This window comes from Lepidochelys kempii, chromosome 4 (genome assembly GCF_965140265.1).
Source record: "Lepidochelys kempii isolate rLepKem1 chromosome 4, rLepKem1.hap2, whole genome shotgun sequence".
Taxonomy (NCBI): domain Eukaryota; kingdom Metazoa; phylum Chordata; order Testudines; family Cheloniidae; genus Lepidochelys; species Lepidochelys kempii.
The window spans coordinates 18,531,381-18,547,565 of NC_133259.1; the positions used below are offsets into that span (position 1 = coordinate 18,531,381).

The 16,185-nt window shown below is 39.8% G+C and overlaps 1 protein-coding gene across 23 annotated transcripts in view; it reads right to left on the reverse strand.

Moving 5' to 3' along the window:
• Positions 1–16,185, reverse strand: part of MAPK10 (mitogen-activated protein kinase 10) — a 266,175-nt gene that overhangs the window by 120,442 nt on the left and 129,548 nt on the right. For 20 of the 23 annotated variants that reach the window (XR_012158459.1, XR_012158458.1, XR_012158454.1 and 17 more), the window contains one exon: positions 15,786–15,857. Coding sequence is in view for 14 of the 23 variants with exons in the window: in XM_073340583.1 (XP_073196684.1) it covers positions 15,786–15,857 (72 nt within the window). In the remaining 9 variants the exon portion in view is untranslated. Of the gene's footprint in view, positions 1–15,758; positions 15,858–16,185 lie in introns of all 23 variants that reach the window. The other 3 variants (XM_073340594.1, XM_073340593.1, XM_073340595.1) reach the window with 2 other exon arrangements.

Sequence of the window (16,185 nt, forward strand, 5' to 3'; positions counted from 1 at the left end):
ACTCTAAAATAGTTTTTGATACCTAAAAGTGTCACAGTTTAAAAATCTGATTCCTTGAGATTTTCTGGAGCTAGGAGTGAATATTGTGTGACCTACTCGGAAGCCAGGAATCTCTCATTTACAGTTCTATAAAGCTCTCACGTCTACTCCTGCAGAATCACATAATATTGGAATTTAAAATGGTCTTACTAATACGTGTGCATTTAGAATTGTATTATTAGTGCTCATTTGAAGCTTTTTGCTGAACTGCTTACTCAGGCAAAGCTCCTATTGATCTCAATGGGAGTTTTGCCCATATAAGTACAATATCTGGCCCTTAGTCAACACAAATGTTTTTGGGGGAAAAACTGGACTGGGAGCTCTAGACATTAAAACCTCTTTATACACAGAACAGGGCCTACACATGCAAGCTCCTCACACCACCCCACATAAAGGCATGTGGTGCTTCACACAGAACATAAAAGTTGCATGGTCCCTGCCCTGAAGAGTTCACAAAGCCAACACATAGACAACATAAAATTCAGGTCATAATAGCAAGGGAGGGAGGAGGACATATGAGGTCAAGAGAGACCATGGGAGAAAAGATTCTTTGAATAAGTGTGTTATCAACAGGGACATGAAGGAGAGAAGACATTTTGTAAACAAGAAATTGAGCAATGTCCCAAGCACAGGAGGCAGTGAAGGCATGAAGCCAAGAATTGGTAAGAGACACCAGAAAGGCAGCAGTGAGGAGGCAGGACTGTGAGGTGCATAGGAGGAAAAAGGAAATGAGAGCAAGGACATAGCTGGGACAATATTACACAGGCCATTGAAACCTAGCCTGAATTTGATGCTGTAGCACAGAGAGAGTTAGTGACAGAATAGAGGAGATAATGTATTCAGAATGAAGGCAATTTATCATGGATAGACTGAAGTGGGAGAAGTGACAAGAAGGGAACTCATAGAAGTTTGCAATAGAGGATTTGGAGTAAGGGTTTAGTGACGCCAATAGTGAATGAAGAGTGGGTTTTGGTTAAGTTAGGAGGAAGAAGTAACAAAACCTTAGAGAGAAACTGGATGCAGTGAGGGCAGGGAAAGGAGGGAGAACAGGAAGGAAGGGAAAGAAGATCGCCTGAGGATTTCAAGTCCGGGAGATGGGAAGGACAGTGAATGTATCAACAGCAGTAAAGAAAGGAGGTGGCATAGAGAGTTTAGGAAGAAAAGAAAGACATGTAATGAGATGCACTATTTCTCTAGCTTACTGCATACATTGATAATATAATGCAATATTTCATAGTGATATTAAATAGATCTGCAATCGTTTCAAGAAAGTAGGATACATCTGAGATTCTGATCAACATTTAAGAGCTTTTATTCCTACTGTGAATGCAGGGTGAAAAGGAAGATACACAAATGTACATCACAATTTCCATTAAATGGAAGCAACACCTATGGCCACATCACAACAGACTCATCACCCTATAAATTCTATTTTTAATATATTATTTTATAATTACAGCACTTGACATGGAAATGGTAGCAAACAACGGAGTCTCCCTTTTATAAATAAATAAGGGGTAAGCAGCAGAGAAATTAAAATTCCCCCTTAAAAAAATCACTCTTGATATTAAACAGGCAGGATTTGTAACCTAAGGATCTAAACTCAGGTCAGTGCTTCTCTTATAGATTATAAGAACATAAGAATATAAAAGTGGTCATACTGGGTCAGACCAAAGGTCCATCCAGCCCAGTATCCTGACTACCAACAGTGGCCAATGCCAGGTGCCCCAGAGGAAGTGAACCTAACATGATCAAGTGCTCTCTCTCCTGCCATCCATTTCTACCCTCTGACAAACAGAGGCTAAGGACATCATTCCTTACCCATCCTGGCTAATAGCCATTAATTAACTTAGCCTCCATGAATTTATCCAATTCTCTTTTAAACCCTGTTATAGTCCTAGCCTTCACAACCTCCTCAGGCAATGAGTTCCACAGGTTGGTTGACTGTGCGCTGAGTGAAGAACTTCTTCCTTTTATTTGTTTTAAACCTGCTGTCCACTAATTTCATTTGGTGGCCCTTAGTTCTTATATTATGGGAACAAGTAAATAGCTTTCCTTATTCACTTTCTCCACACCACTCCTGATTTTATATACTTCTATCATATCTCCCTTAGTCTCCTCTTTTCCAAGCTGAAAAGTCCTAGCCTCTTTAATCTCTCTTCATATGGGACCCCTTCCAAACCCCTAATCATTTTAGTTGCCTTTTCTGAACCTTTTCTAATGCCAGAATATCATTTTTGAGATGAGGGGACCACAACTGTATGCAGTATTCAAGATGTGGGCATACCACGGATTTATATAAGGGCAATAAAATATTCTCCGTCTTATTCCCTATCCCTTTTTTAATTATTCCTTACATCCCGTTTGCTTTTTTGACTGTCACTGCACACTGCGGGGACATCTTCAGAGAACTATCCACAATGACTCCAAGATCTTTCTCCTGATTAGTTGTAGCTAACTTAGCCCCCATCATCTTGTATGTATAGTTGGGGATATTTTTTCCAATGTGCATTACTTTACATTTATCCACATTAAATTTCATTTGCCATTTTGTTGCCCAATCATTTAGTTTTGTGAGATCTTTTTGAAGTTCTTCACAGTCTGCTTCGGTCTTAACTATCTTGAGCAGTTTAGTATCATTTGCAAACTTTGCCACCTCACTGTTTACCCCTTTCTCCAGATCATTTATGAATAAGTTGAATAGGATTGGTCCTAGAACTGACTCTTGGGGAACACCACTATTTACCCAAGGGTAACTATCATGAATGTTGATTAATGACCCACCAGAAACCATGGGAAATTACAGGACATTTTGCATGGAAACAACTTTGTTTAAGGCTGCAAGCAATATCTTCATCCAATCTGATTAAAACATTAGACTGATTTATCAAAATTAAGAAACAATTCGCAATCAGACCAGATGAGCTCAACCAATGAATAGCTGCATGATTATCAACAAACATGACCTTTTCTGTGGTTCAAGCTAATCTAAGAGCATTCTCAAAATAATCTGGTTTCTAAATGTTCATCAATGACATTGTTATGGAAACTAGGGAGTCTGTAAAGGATTTTAGAGAGCGCGCGCACATAGTGATTGGTCAAGCAGTTTACACAGGTTGTCACAGTAATGAGGAAAGAAAGCCACCAAGCAAGAAACTAAGCTAAGATTTTCAAAGGACTCAAAATTTCCCCAAAATCCCACTCTAAAATTTCATTCTAGGTATTTCTTTTGGTGGTCTCAATGCAGCAAGAATTACAATGAACAAAACCGCTGCCAGATCGTGTACTTGAGATACCAAATTGTTCAAATTAACCAATAAATATGACGATGCATGTCATATGTAAGATAAAATCACGATGAATGACTCGGGAAAAAACATCTTCTTAACATTTATGGATGTGTCTCATTGAAAACTACAAAATGTGCCATATTTGAGATTGTGGTACAATATACATATTATGAAAGCACATAATCCAATAAAGGAAATGTTTTAAGTTATTTTTCTTCTAAGACATAAAAAATATCTTGCCTTTCACTGACTGGGTGAAACCACAGGATCATATTATATTCCAACAAAAAATGTATTGGACTGAAAAAGACCATTCAGGAACTTGTACAGAGAACCCACGAACACTTCTGTTGAGCTGTGGAGCAAAACAAGTTGAGAAGTAGGGGTCTGCAAGACTAAACAAAGATACCCCATGAAGAATGGCCTATGGGAGGTATTTGGGGAACAGATGGACTTGCTGGTTTAATTTCACTGCATGTATATCTGTTAACCCATATGGACGGATTCAAGTTCTGGTCAGACAGAAACATCAGGAGACATTGCTGAAACGTGATTGTCATCTTTTTCAGAACCAGTTCTTTACATGCCATAATTTTTAAAATGCTGTTGCTTATTTCTAAGGATGTATTTTGTTTCTTAATCTTAAAATACTTTATATTGCCTTCATGTTGAGGCATTTACATTATTGAGCTACTGATAGAGAGATTACACTTAATACTGTAACTTGGCTGTAGAGGGACAGTTTATAATTAGGCCTATGCCACTTTCATGTACAACATAAAGAGCTATGCCTACCGTAGGTAGTCCCAGATAAATCCTCAAGAAGAATATGCTACAAGGAAAAGTTTGCATAGCATTACTTATTGCCCTAAGTTTCAGTTTCCTCTTGCCCTCCTGAATTGATATTATAGGACAAACCATTTTTGTGGGAAGGAAGCCCAAGAGGTGGATACTCTGAATGGAAGCAGGACTTTATTACAGTGTATTCCAATGATTTATTCAACTTGTTAACAGACCACCAGTTTTAATAATTCCAGCTACTTCATTCTGTGTAATAGGTCTATTTCGCCAGATATAAATGCTGCCCTTCAGAATCCCCCATTGGTTATTTGTCTCCAAAAGATTGCATATTCCAGGAGTCCAGCCTTGTATAGAAGGCCAGGTCCTCAGCTGGTATAAATCAAGATAGTTTCATAGAAGACAATGGAGTTATATGGATTTACACCTGCTGAGGATCTGGCCCATGGTGTAGGTACTTTTAAAATGTCCCCTCTGGAGACCATCTTATAAACAGCCAGGATGCTATAGGGGAGGGGGGGCTGGAAATTAAAAGTTAAAGGGCTACATTCTGCTCTCAACTGCATCCTGAATTTAGAATGATGTAACAGAGCAAAATTTAGCTCATTATCTTGCAAGCCAATGGATTAGGATCAAATTACATCAGGGACTCTTCTGATCTCCAACTCAGGCTCATACAACAAGAAAATATTTTGAATGCACTGAAACCCCAGAAAACCCAAAAAGTGGGTATAATGATGCCTTCTGGAAATGATGAACGTATAGGTGCTCTTTGCTATACAAACTGTATGAATGCCCTTTGGCCATAGTCCTGGGAGGATCTGAGTTGCAGGATCAAGCCCTTGCTGCAAATGAACATTCCATGTACATATCATTTATTTTTGCTGGAAGCAATCCCTAAATCCCTGAGGCTTACTCACTGAACTGACAGCTGCTTCCTGCAAGCCTTCCCGGTGACCAAAAAACCCCCTCAACTCATTATTTCTTCATCACTGGCTCAGAAGGATTAACTCATTCCAGAGCCTTTCGCCTCCATGTCACTAGCATGATTTCAGCAGTGACTAAACATTGCTACCATTTGTGAATAAGCTGAGGATTTAGGTCACTTCTTAGAGGACTGTCATGTGCATCACACATCCCCTCCCCATGCCACAATAACTGATGATACCCTTTCTGGCTGTGGTCCTGATCCAACAAAACCACTTAAAGACGTCCAATGGAACTACTCACATGTTTAAAGTTAAGCATGTGCTTAAGTGTTTTTCTGGATCGTGGCCTAGCTTAGCAGAGAGAGTGAATTAATATAGAATCAGAAATGGGGGCTGAAATGAACCACAAGAGGTCAAATAGTTCATCCCCCACTCTGAGGCAGGACCAACTAAACTTAGACCATCCCTGACAGGTGTTCATCTAACCTGTTCTTAAAAATCTCCAATGATGGGGATTCCACAACTTTCCATGGAAACCTACTCCAGAGCTTAACTACCCTTATAGTTAGAAAGCTTTTCCTAATATCTAACGTAAATCTCCTTTGCTGTATGCTGAGCCAATCACTTCCTGTCCTACCTTCAGAGGACACAGAGAACAGCTGATCACCTTTATAACAGCCTTTAACATATTGAAGTCCCCCTCAATCTTCTCTTCTTAAAACTAAATATTCCCAGTGTTCGTAATCTTTCTACAGGTCAGGTTTTCTAAACCTTTAACTTTTTTTTTTTTATCTCCTCTGGAATTTCTCCAATTTGTCTGCATCTTTCTTAAAATGTGATGCAAAAAACTGAACAAAATACTCCAGCTGAAGCCTCAGCAGTGCCAAGCAGAGCAGATAATTACCTCTTGTGTCTTACATACGACACTCCTGTTAATACATCTCAGAATGACACTTTCCCTTTTTGCAACTGCATCATATTGTTGTCTTATATTCAATTTGTGGTCCACTATAGCTCCCAAATCCTTTTCTGCAGCTCTACTGCCTTGCCAGTTATTTCCCAGTTTTGATTTTTCCTTCCTTCATCAAGGTTATTTTGAATTCTAATCCTGTCCTCCAAAGTGCCTGCAACCATTTCCGGCTTGGTGTCATCTGCAAATTTTAATAAGAATACTATCCACTCCATTATCCAAGTCATTAATGAAAATATTGAATAGTATCGGACCTAGGACAGACTCTTGAGGGACCACATTGGATACATCCATCCAGTTTGACAATGAACCATTGACACCTACTCTGAGTACTCTTTCAACCAGTTTTTCCTAGTTCGTTTATGAGAATGTCACACTGGACTCTGTCAAAAGCCTTAATAAAAATCAAGATAAATCATGTTGACTGCTTCCCCAGCCCCATCCACTGGGTCAGTAAACTGGTCAAAGAAGGAAATTAGGTTGATCTGGCATGATTTGTTCTTGACAAATCGATTTTGGCTATTACTTACTACACTATTATTCTTTAGGTACATACAAACTGATTAATAATTTGTTCCAGTATCTTTCCACGTAAGTTATGCTGACTGGGTCCGTAATTCCATGGGTCCTTTTTGTTTTCATTTTTAATTATAGGTAGTATGTTTGCCATTCTCTGGGACTTCACTCATCCTCCATGAGATCTTGAAGGTAATCACTAACAGTTCTGAGATTGCTTCAGCTCATTCTTAAGTACCCAAAGGTGAATTTTGACAGGCCCAGCCCACTTGAATACATCTAACTTACCTAAATATTCTTTAACCTGTTCTTTCCCTATTCTGGCTTGTATTCCTTCCCTCTGGTTGTTAATGTTAACCGTGTTAAACATCTGGTCACAGTTAAATTTTTTAGTTTCAGAGTAGCATCCATGTTAGTCTGTATCCGCAAAAAGAACAGGAGTACTTGTGGCACCTTAGAGACTAACAAATTTATTAGAGCATAAGCTTTTGTGGGCTACAGCAAACAGATGGACATCATACCAAAAGGACTAAAGGTTAAAAATCCATTACAATCTACATATCACACAGACTGTGCTGAGAGATTGTGTCGCACACTCTCAAAGAAACTGTGAAACCACCTGATCAACATCCTATACAGCCAACAAAGAAAGATTAAGAATGAGCTCTCAAAACTGGATACTCTCATAAAAAAACAACCTTCCACACAAAATTCCTCATAGATAGATTTTACAAAAACTAGACAAGCCATTTACAACACAAACTTTGCTTCTCTACAAAGAAAAAAGGACACTAAACTATCTAAACTGCTACATGCAACAAGGAGCCACAACAGTAGTTCCCTTAACCCACCCAACAATATTGTTAATCTTTCCAGCTATACTCTTAGCCTGGCAGAAGAGTCTGTCCTATCTCGAGGCCTCTCCTTATGTCCCTCCAGGCCCACGAACATGATACTGTTCTGTGGTGACCTAGAATCCTACTTTTGACATCTCCGACTCAAAGAATATTTCCAACACACCTCTGAACAACATACTAACCCACAGAATCCTTCCTACCAACACTAAGGAAAGAAGAATTCTGCGTGGACTCCTCCTGAAGGTCGAAACACCAGACTGGACTTCTACATAGATTGCTTCCGTCGACATGCACGGGCTGAAATTGTGGAAAAGCAGCATCACTTGCCCCATAACCTCAGCCATACTGAACACAAAGCCATCAACTGCCTCAGGTACAACTCTGACACCATAATCAAAAAGGCTGACAAAGGAGGTGCTGTCGTCATCATGAATAAGTTGGAATATGAACAAGAGGCCGCTAGGCAGCTCTCTAACTCCACATTGTACAGGCCGTTATCCTCTGATCCCACTGAGGATTACCAAAAGAAACTACACTATCTGCTCAAGAAACTCCCCGAAAAAGCACAGGAACAGATCTGTGCAGACACATGCCTAGAACCCTGACCAGGGGTATTCTATTTGCTACCCAAGATCCATAAATCTGGAAATCCCGGACACCCCATCATCCCAGGCATTGGCACCCTAACAGCAGGATTGTCTGGCTATGTGGATTCTCTCCTCAGGCCCTAAGCTACCAGCACTCCCAGCTATTTTCGAGACACCATTGACTTCCTGAGGAAACTATATTCTATCTGTCATCTTCCAGAAAACACTATCCTGGCCACTATGGATGTAGAAGCCCTCTACACCAACATTTCACACAATGATGGACTACAAGCTATCAGTAACAGTATCCCTGATAATGTCACGGCAAACTTGGTGGCTGACCTTTGTGACTTTGTCCTCAACAACAACTATTTCACATTTGGGGATAATATATACCTTCAAGTCAGCGGCACTGCTACAGGTGCCCGCATGGCCCCACAGTATGCCAACACATTTTTATGGCTGACTTAGAACAACGCTTCCTTAGCTCTCGTCCCCCAACGCCCCTACTCTACTTGTGTTACATTGATGACATCTTCATCATCTGGACCTATGGAAAAGAAGCCCTTGAGGAATTCCACCATGATTTCAACAATTTCCATCCCACCATCAACCTCAGCCTAGACCAATCCACACAAGCAGTTCATTTCCTGGACACTACTGTGCCCATAAGCAATGGTCACATAAACACCACCTTATATCGGAAACCTACTGACCACGATACTTACCTACATGCTTCCAGCTTCCATCCAGGACACACCACACGATCCATTGTCTATAAGATACAACCATATTTGCTCCAACCCCTTAGACAGAGACAAACACCTACAAGATCTTTATCAAGCATTCTTACAACTACAATACCCACCTGGGGAAGTGAGGAAACAGATTGACAGAGTGAGACGGGTACCCAGAAGTCACCTACTACAGGACAGGCCCAACAAAGAAAACAACAGAATGCCGCTAGCCATCACCTTCAGCCCCCAAGTAAAACCTCTCCAACGCATCATCAAAGATCTACAACCTATCCTGAAGGACGATCCCTCACTCTCACAAATCTTGGGATACAGGCCAGTCCTCGCTTACAGACAGCCCCCCAACCTGAAGCAAATACTCACCAACAACCACACATCACACAACAAAAACACTAACCCAGGAACCTATCCTTGCAACAAAGCCCGTTGCCAACTCTGTCCACATATTTATTCAAGCGACACCATCACAGGACCTAATCACATTAGCCACGCCATCAGGGGCTCATTCACCTGCACATCTACCAATGTGATATATGCCATCATGTGCCAGCAATGCCCCTCTGCCATGTACATTGGCCAAACCGGACAGTCTGTACGCAAAAGAATAAATGGACACAAATCTGACATCAGGAATCATATCATTCAAAACCGGTAGGAGAAAACTTCAACCTCTCTGGCCACGCAGTAAAAGACTGAAGGGTGGCAATTCTGCAACAGAAAAGCTTCAAAAACAGACTCCAACGAGACACTGCTGAGCTTGAATTAATATGCAAACTCGATACCATTAACGTGGATTTGAATAGAGACTGGGAGTGGCTGGGTCATTACACATATTGAATCTATTTCCCTATGTTAAGTATCCTCACACCTTCTTGTCAACTGTCTAAATGGGCCATCTTGATTATCACTACAAAAGTTTTTTCTCCTGCTGATAATAGCTCATCTTAACTAATTAGCCCCTTACAGTTTGTATGGCAACTTCCACCTTCTCTGTATGTATATATATATATATCTTCTTACTATATGTTCCATCCAATGCATTCGATGAAGTGGGCTGTAGCCCATGAAAGCTCATGCTCCAATAAATGTGTTAGTCTCTAAGGTGCCACAAGTCCTCCTGTTCTTTCTGCAAATTTTTTAGTGATGACTAAAGCAAAATAGACGTCAACCCTCATCCACATTCATGGGGTAATGTTGTAGCTGCGAGCATATAAAAATTGCAATAACAAACTAATGGCACTCTAATTATGCTGATTTAGGACCTAGGCACATATATGCAATCCAGGGAGAAAAAAAAAAGTATTTTTCTGTATCAAAAAAAATATGTGGGGTACAAATGTACTCCAAATGTGTTGCACTGTTCTACCTGCACATTTGCTTCTAGTGCGAGTATCTTGTATTATAATAGAAAATGCTCATTGATAATACATTGTAGTGACAGTGGTTGCCACATACAGTCACTCTAAGGTAGAAGGTACTCCAGGGAGGTTGGTCCCTTCAAATCTGGGCATGTTAAGTATCCTCAACTCAGAATGGACTGATGCAGGCCCTCTTTGCCTCACACTCTTGAGGGTGTCTAAATATTGTGCTCCAAAAACTGCAGGCTCAGGAGACTCTTGAGGGAATTTTCTGTGTTGCAAAATTCAAGATGGCAAACAGGCATGATACTCTGCTTCTGACCTTAAAAAGTGATTTACAACTCTGAAAGTGAGTTGTCATGTGATTACGACATATTAGATGATAATAACGTTATGCCAGATCATGTTGAGAGTTGCTCTGAAAAGGAAAACCATGTCTCCATCAATCGTTCATCAAGTTTATCTTCAGACAATGAACAGCTTGTGTTCAGCCCTGTTATAAAATTGGGGAAAATGTAGTTGGGAGTAATTTGTTCACCAGTATTCAGCTTGCTGAAGATATAGTCAACAAAAATGTGACCTATGTTGGAACAATCTCACAAAACAAGCCAGTGAGATGCATCCACATCGCAGCTGAGGAAAAAAAATGTCAGTGTTCAGGTTTGCTGGGCTACTCTAAACTGGTTCCCTATGTTGCAAGAAGGGCAAGTCAGTAATAATTCTATTGACAATGCATCATGATAAGACTGCAGAAAGAGACAAAAAGAAACACTACATAATTCTCCACTCGAATGATGCGAAAAGTGGTGTTGATAACATGGACCATCTTGCAAGAATGTAGTCTTGCAGGCACAAGACAAATAGGTAGACATTTATTCTTTTCTTCAACATGCTTGATATTACTGACACTGCAAGTTTCATCATTTGGGTCAGCAACAATCCTGCTTGGCACCACATTTGACCATGACAAAGAAAGTGCTTGTTCCTTGTCAGTCTAGAACGACTTACAGATGCACATGTAGAAATGAATGTGTATACCCATCATCTTACCATGCCCATCAAAGCTGCTACAATTGAAAACCAGCCACTGGGAGAGGGCCTAGCAAACTCAGCAGTGGAGGCTGCCACATGTGCCCAAGGTCAGCTAACTGGAAAAGCCACAAGCAGTGTGAAGAATGCAGTTGTGATGCTGTATGATTGAAGAGGAGCATTTACATAACTGATATTACCACTGGTTTCAGAGTGACAGCCGTGTTAGTCTGTATTCGCAAAAAGAAAAGGAGTACTTGTGGCACCTTAGAGACTAACCAATTTATTAGAGCATAAGCTTTCGTGAGCTACAGCTCACTTCCTCAGAGCTGTAGCTCACGAAAGCTTATGCTCTAATAAATTGGTTAGTCTCTAAGGTGCCACAAGTACTCCTTTTCTTTTTGTGATATTACCACTGTTATAAAAAAAACATTTTGCAAAAAGTGTATCATGTAAGGTGTCAATGGCAAAGTTACAATCTATTGAGTATGATTATCCTGATTACATCCATGTATCACATTTTGTATGTAAAGTTATGAATATTGACTATGTATTTGTATTGCCAACATGTGTTTTGTTCCTGAGTGACACCCCCAAGATAGATTTACATTAGGACTAGGCTGCTATGTACTGATGGCCCATTAAGGACACTGCACTTTCACAAATGGCCATTGAAGAAACTCATCCCATCCAGACAGCTCTTCCTCTGGATGCCTCAGACAGTGAGGACCAATGGCCATCCCTTGTAATTCAGCAAACCATGTAAGGACATGTGATATGCTCTTGTGACCCTGGACTCCATCTTGGGCCATTAACTTTCCATAGGGGCTGTGGGCTTTGTTTGGGATAGTACATTTCCATGCACATGGCAAGGGATATGAAAAGACCCCTGAGAGGCCTCCATTTTGCTTCTTTCCTGCTCCAGTACTCTGGACTGTGGATTTACAACTAAAACGAGTATTTTGAACTATGGATTAAGGACCTTCCAATCTTTTGGAAGTTACCAGAGAGACTTTTGCAAGCCAGTGGGCTATTCCATCACTGCTATGAACCGGACATAAGGACTTTGCAGTCATTTGTAGGTATATGATCTATTAACTATGTATAACTCTCTTCTTTTCTTTTTATTCATAAATCTTTAGTTAGTTTACTAAGGATTGGCTGACAGCGTGATATTTCTGTAAAATCTGAGATGCATATTGACCCAAGAATAATTGTCTAATCCCTTGTGATTAGCAAGAATCTCACATATGGTGAATTAGGTTTTCCAATAACCCCTTACCATATTAGACCTGTTAGTCTGGATGGGAGCCAATGGCAGGAATGCCTAAAGGGGGACTGTGTTTGGCTTCTGGTTAACCTATGTGGTACTGCAGAAGATCTTTTGTTACTGGATTGGTGAATCTGATTATAGCTTTGGGGACTGTCTGCCCTATTTCTTGCAGTCTGCCCTGACTGTGGCATTCTCAGCGTGGCCCATCCCAGGCACCCGGTCACAGCACTGAATTTGTACATGCTGACCACTCTACACTGATGCTCACACTGAATGAGACCCCAGCTAGTTCTTTCAATTTGCTACTTAACATTTTTTCACTAAAACATTAAAGAGTTGTTCTTAGTTTCTGAATGCATCTGAGGGACAAAAGTCTCCCACAACACAGTTAATGTGACCTTTTTCTCAACACTGGATGAAGGTTAAACACTTTCAGCCTTCCTGGCATTGTTTGTTGTTAGCTCTTCTACTCCACTAATTAAGTAATGGACCTATGCTTTCCTTCATCTGTCTCTTGCTCCTAATGTACATATAAAAACTATTTTTCCCTTGTATGTCCTCCTAGGTGCAGTTCAGTTTTTCCTTAGTCTTTCTGATTTTCTCCCTGTATGCTTGTGCTATTCTTCTGTACTCATCCTTAGCAATGTGTCCATGTTTCCACTGTTTGTAAGATTCCTTTTACATTTCAGGTCTTTAAAGAGATCCTGATGCAGCCATACTGGTCTCTTAGTATTCTTCCCATCTTTCCCTTGCATCAGGATAGTTGGAAGTTGTGCCTTTAACATTGTCCCTGAGAAACTGCCAGAACTCCTGAACCCCCTTTTCTCCTAGATTTTCTTCCCATGGGACTCTATCTACCAGTTCCCGGAGTTTGTTGAAGTCTGCTTTTTTGAAACCATTGTCCTTTTTCATCTGCTCTCACTCCTTTTCCTTAGAATCATGGATCACTTTTCATGATCACTTTCACTCAGCATGGAGACTGAACTTGCTTTCCACCCTTAAAGGGTCAAGGCTCAGGCACGTTGGTGGACCGATGTGATGGAGCTTGAATTATTGTTTGCGTTGTATCTGCTTTGTGGATACAGTTTACAATTTCCAGTATGTCAGTCTGGCACAGTTCACAACCACTTACTGCATGATTTATTTTTTGGAAACCTTCTACAGTTATAACACAATCAATTTCATTTAGTGTTAAAAATACTGCCAGAGTTGTTGTTACTTTTGTTTTATTTTGCTTGTCCAATTCATTGCACATAAATACAGTTCTACATGTGTCTCCAAATCCTTTTTAATAAGAGTAAATGAACTGAACAGGAATAACTACAGCAGCATTGTCACTATTAGATCTATTTCCAAAACCTTGTATCCAGCAAGAAAAAATGTTAATTGACATGCATCACTGGTCTAACAAGAGGAATTCTGAATATTAAAGAAAAAGGTGACCACCACCCTTCCCCTGCTCAAATCTAAATCAGGTGTGATGGGTAAGAAGCACACACCATTTGAGATGTCATTTCATCTGAGACTGAAGGATCACAATGCAGGTGGTCAGATGCCTCTCTTGTATATTAATGCATTATAATTGCATACAGCATACTTCCAAGTGGGAGAGGAGAATTATATGTAAAGATTCCTGTACAACTTTACACTGGGGTCTCAGTGACAGGGAGAAGATAGAGTTAAGAAGTAGAGAGTGTCAGAAAATGATTTTCCCTCATCCCCCAATGAAAAATTTAACAAAAATAATTGTGTGGGGGGGGAATCTTCGACGAGGGGATGTAAAAAACCTAAAACCACTTTTTTTAGGCAACTGTAAACATAAAAAAATCATTGAAAATGGGATTTTTGGGGCAGAAAATGTAGTTACATTGAGAAGTCATTTTGCTTCAGTACAAACGTTTTGATGGAAAGAGTGTCCCCAGCTCTGTCAGGGAGTTATAGATGAAAAGTAATAGTAACTTTCTGTGATGGTGACAAAAAAGTGAGTCTGGATGAATTATGAAATGTTGCTAACTACCATAGATGGTTATAGTACAAGGGGAATTTGAGCAAATAAGATCTATATGTAGATGAGAAACAAAGAGAGACAAAATGCCTTGGGCAGAGGAGGATGGGGGGAAAGAAAATGTATGAAGCAGACTGTCAGATTGAAAAATGAAATTATATGGTCCAGATCCACCCTGAACCTGAATGCCTGGTGAAATGCAGAGAACAGGAAAAGATATTTGTGGGAAAAAAACAACCTTTTTGCTGCTTTGTATTAAATGCTGCCAAAGAACAAATATTACTTTTTTTTTCTTGAATTTCAGTTACTTGGACCCAGTGTAATCATTTGCTGGTTAAGTATTAAATGTAATACCTTTAATGCTCTTTCTAAGGATGCAACACTGTTCTCACCGATCAAGAAACACATATTGTTCTTGTGATCACCCAGATTACTGGTGATCCATCAGACCATAAAAATGAATGAAGAGCTAGCGCTCAAGCACTAGTCACGCTACAGGAGAAGTGAATAGGAAAAAAAAAACATGCTCACCTAGATAACGAAAATGTCTCCAAGATTTGTGGCTGGTGAACATGTATGAATGCTAAACTTCCCAAATCTAACTAACAGGACCAAGAACTGGAAAACTTAATCCGCTTTCATTCTGCACTTAATTTACTGAATTTAGTTTCAGTCCTGTAGAGTTTAAAGCATCATGACTGAATTTCAAGATCAATTTTAAAAGTACAAAATTGGCTACACTGCTGCTTAAATACAGCGGAACCTCAATCACACACATTTCATTAAACCATACACTTTATACTCCATGCACAAATTTGGTCACTCTTCCTCACCTCTTAGCAAAGATGTAAAAGCAGAGAGTTATACAGTGAGGTTAGAGAACAGTTCTGTAATGAGGTGTTACCGTACAAAGGGTTTACCTATATAAAGGCGGGAAAGGAAATAAGAAAAATGTGTTTTCATTCATCCTTTTGGATATTTCTGTGCTTGTCTGTATGTGGACACTTTTAAGAGATTATTTCTCAGAGATTAAGAGTGTCCTATTTTGATTCAATTTAAATTGGTGTGAATTAAAACCAAGTTTTATTTCAATTCCAAGACTGTTATGTGTATAAAATTACTCCAGTACATTCACTAGCCATTACAAGCACAGTCATAAATGATTAAAACCAAACTATGATCGTCAAACTAAGTGAAAAAGTAAACTCTGTGATGCATTATCAAGCACTTCTATTGTGTTTTTGCTCTGGTTAATTCTCCCAATTCAGTATCCTGCACTGGGCTTCTACTGTAAATCTACAGTGTCAATATAATATAGATGGCAAATATGGAAGTACAAGTATATACTGTACCTTGTTTTACCTGTAAGGAACACACACCTGACAAAAGGCAATCTTCACATCCAGGGTAGGTTCACTGCAGTAGTATAAGAAATGGCGGCTCATAAATACCTGCAATTAAAAAAAGTCAAAATCACCTGCCTGTTGCTAATTTGGAATTACAATTTCTATCCACCTGATTTCACAGTATGAAAACAACATGTGAGTTATTATTCAGTTATATGAATAAAAGAGATTGGGGTGGCTCAGTGGATTGGTAATAGGCTCCAGAGCTTTCAGACTACTAGGAAAGGTTACCTGTTTAAACACAATCTAGCTTGGTAGTAACTTGAAATCATTAGATCAGAATCTTCCCTACATGCAAGCCAGTGCAATTCACAAATTCCCCACACCAGCTGGAGCGAAATTGAGCCCTTGGAGCTCAGTGGCCAGAACTGCA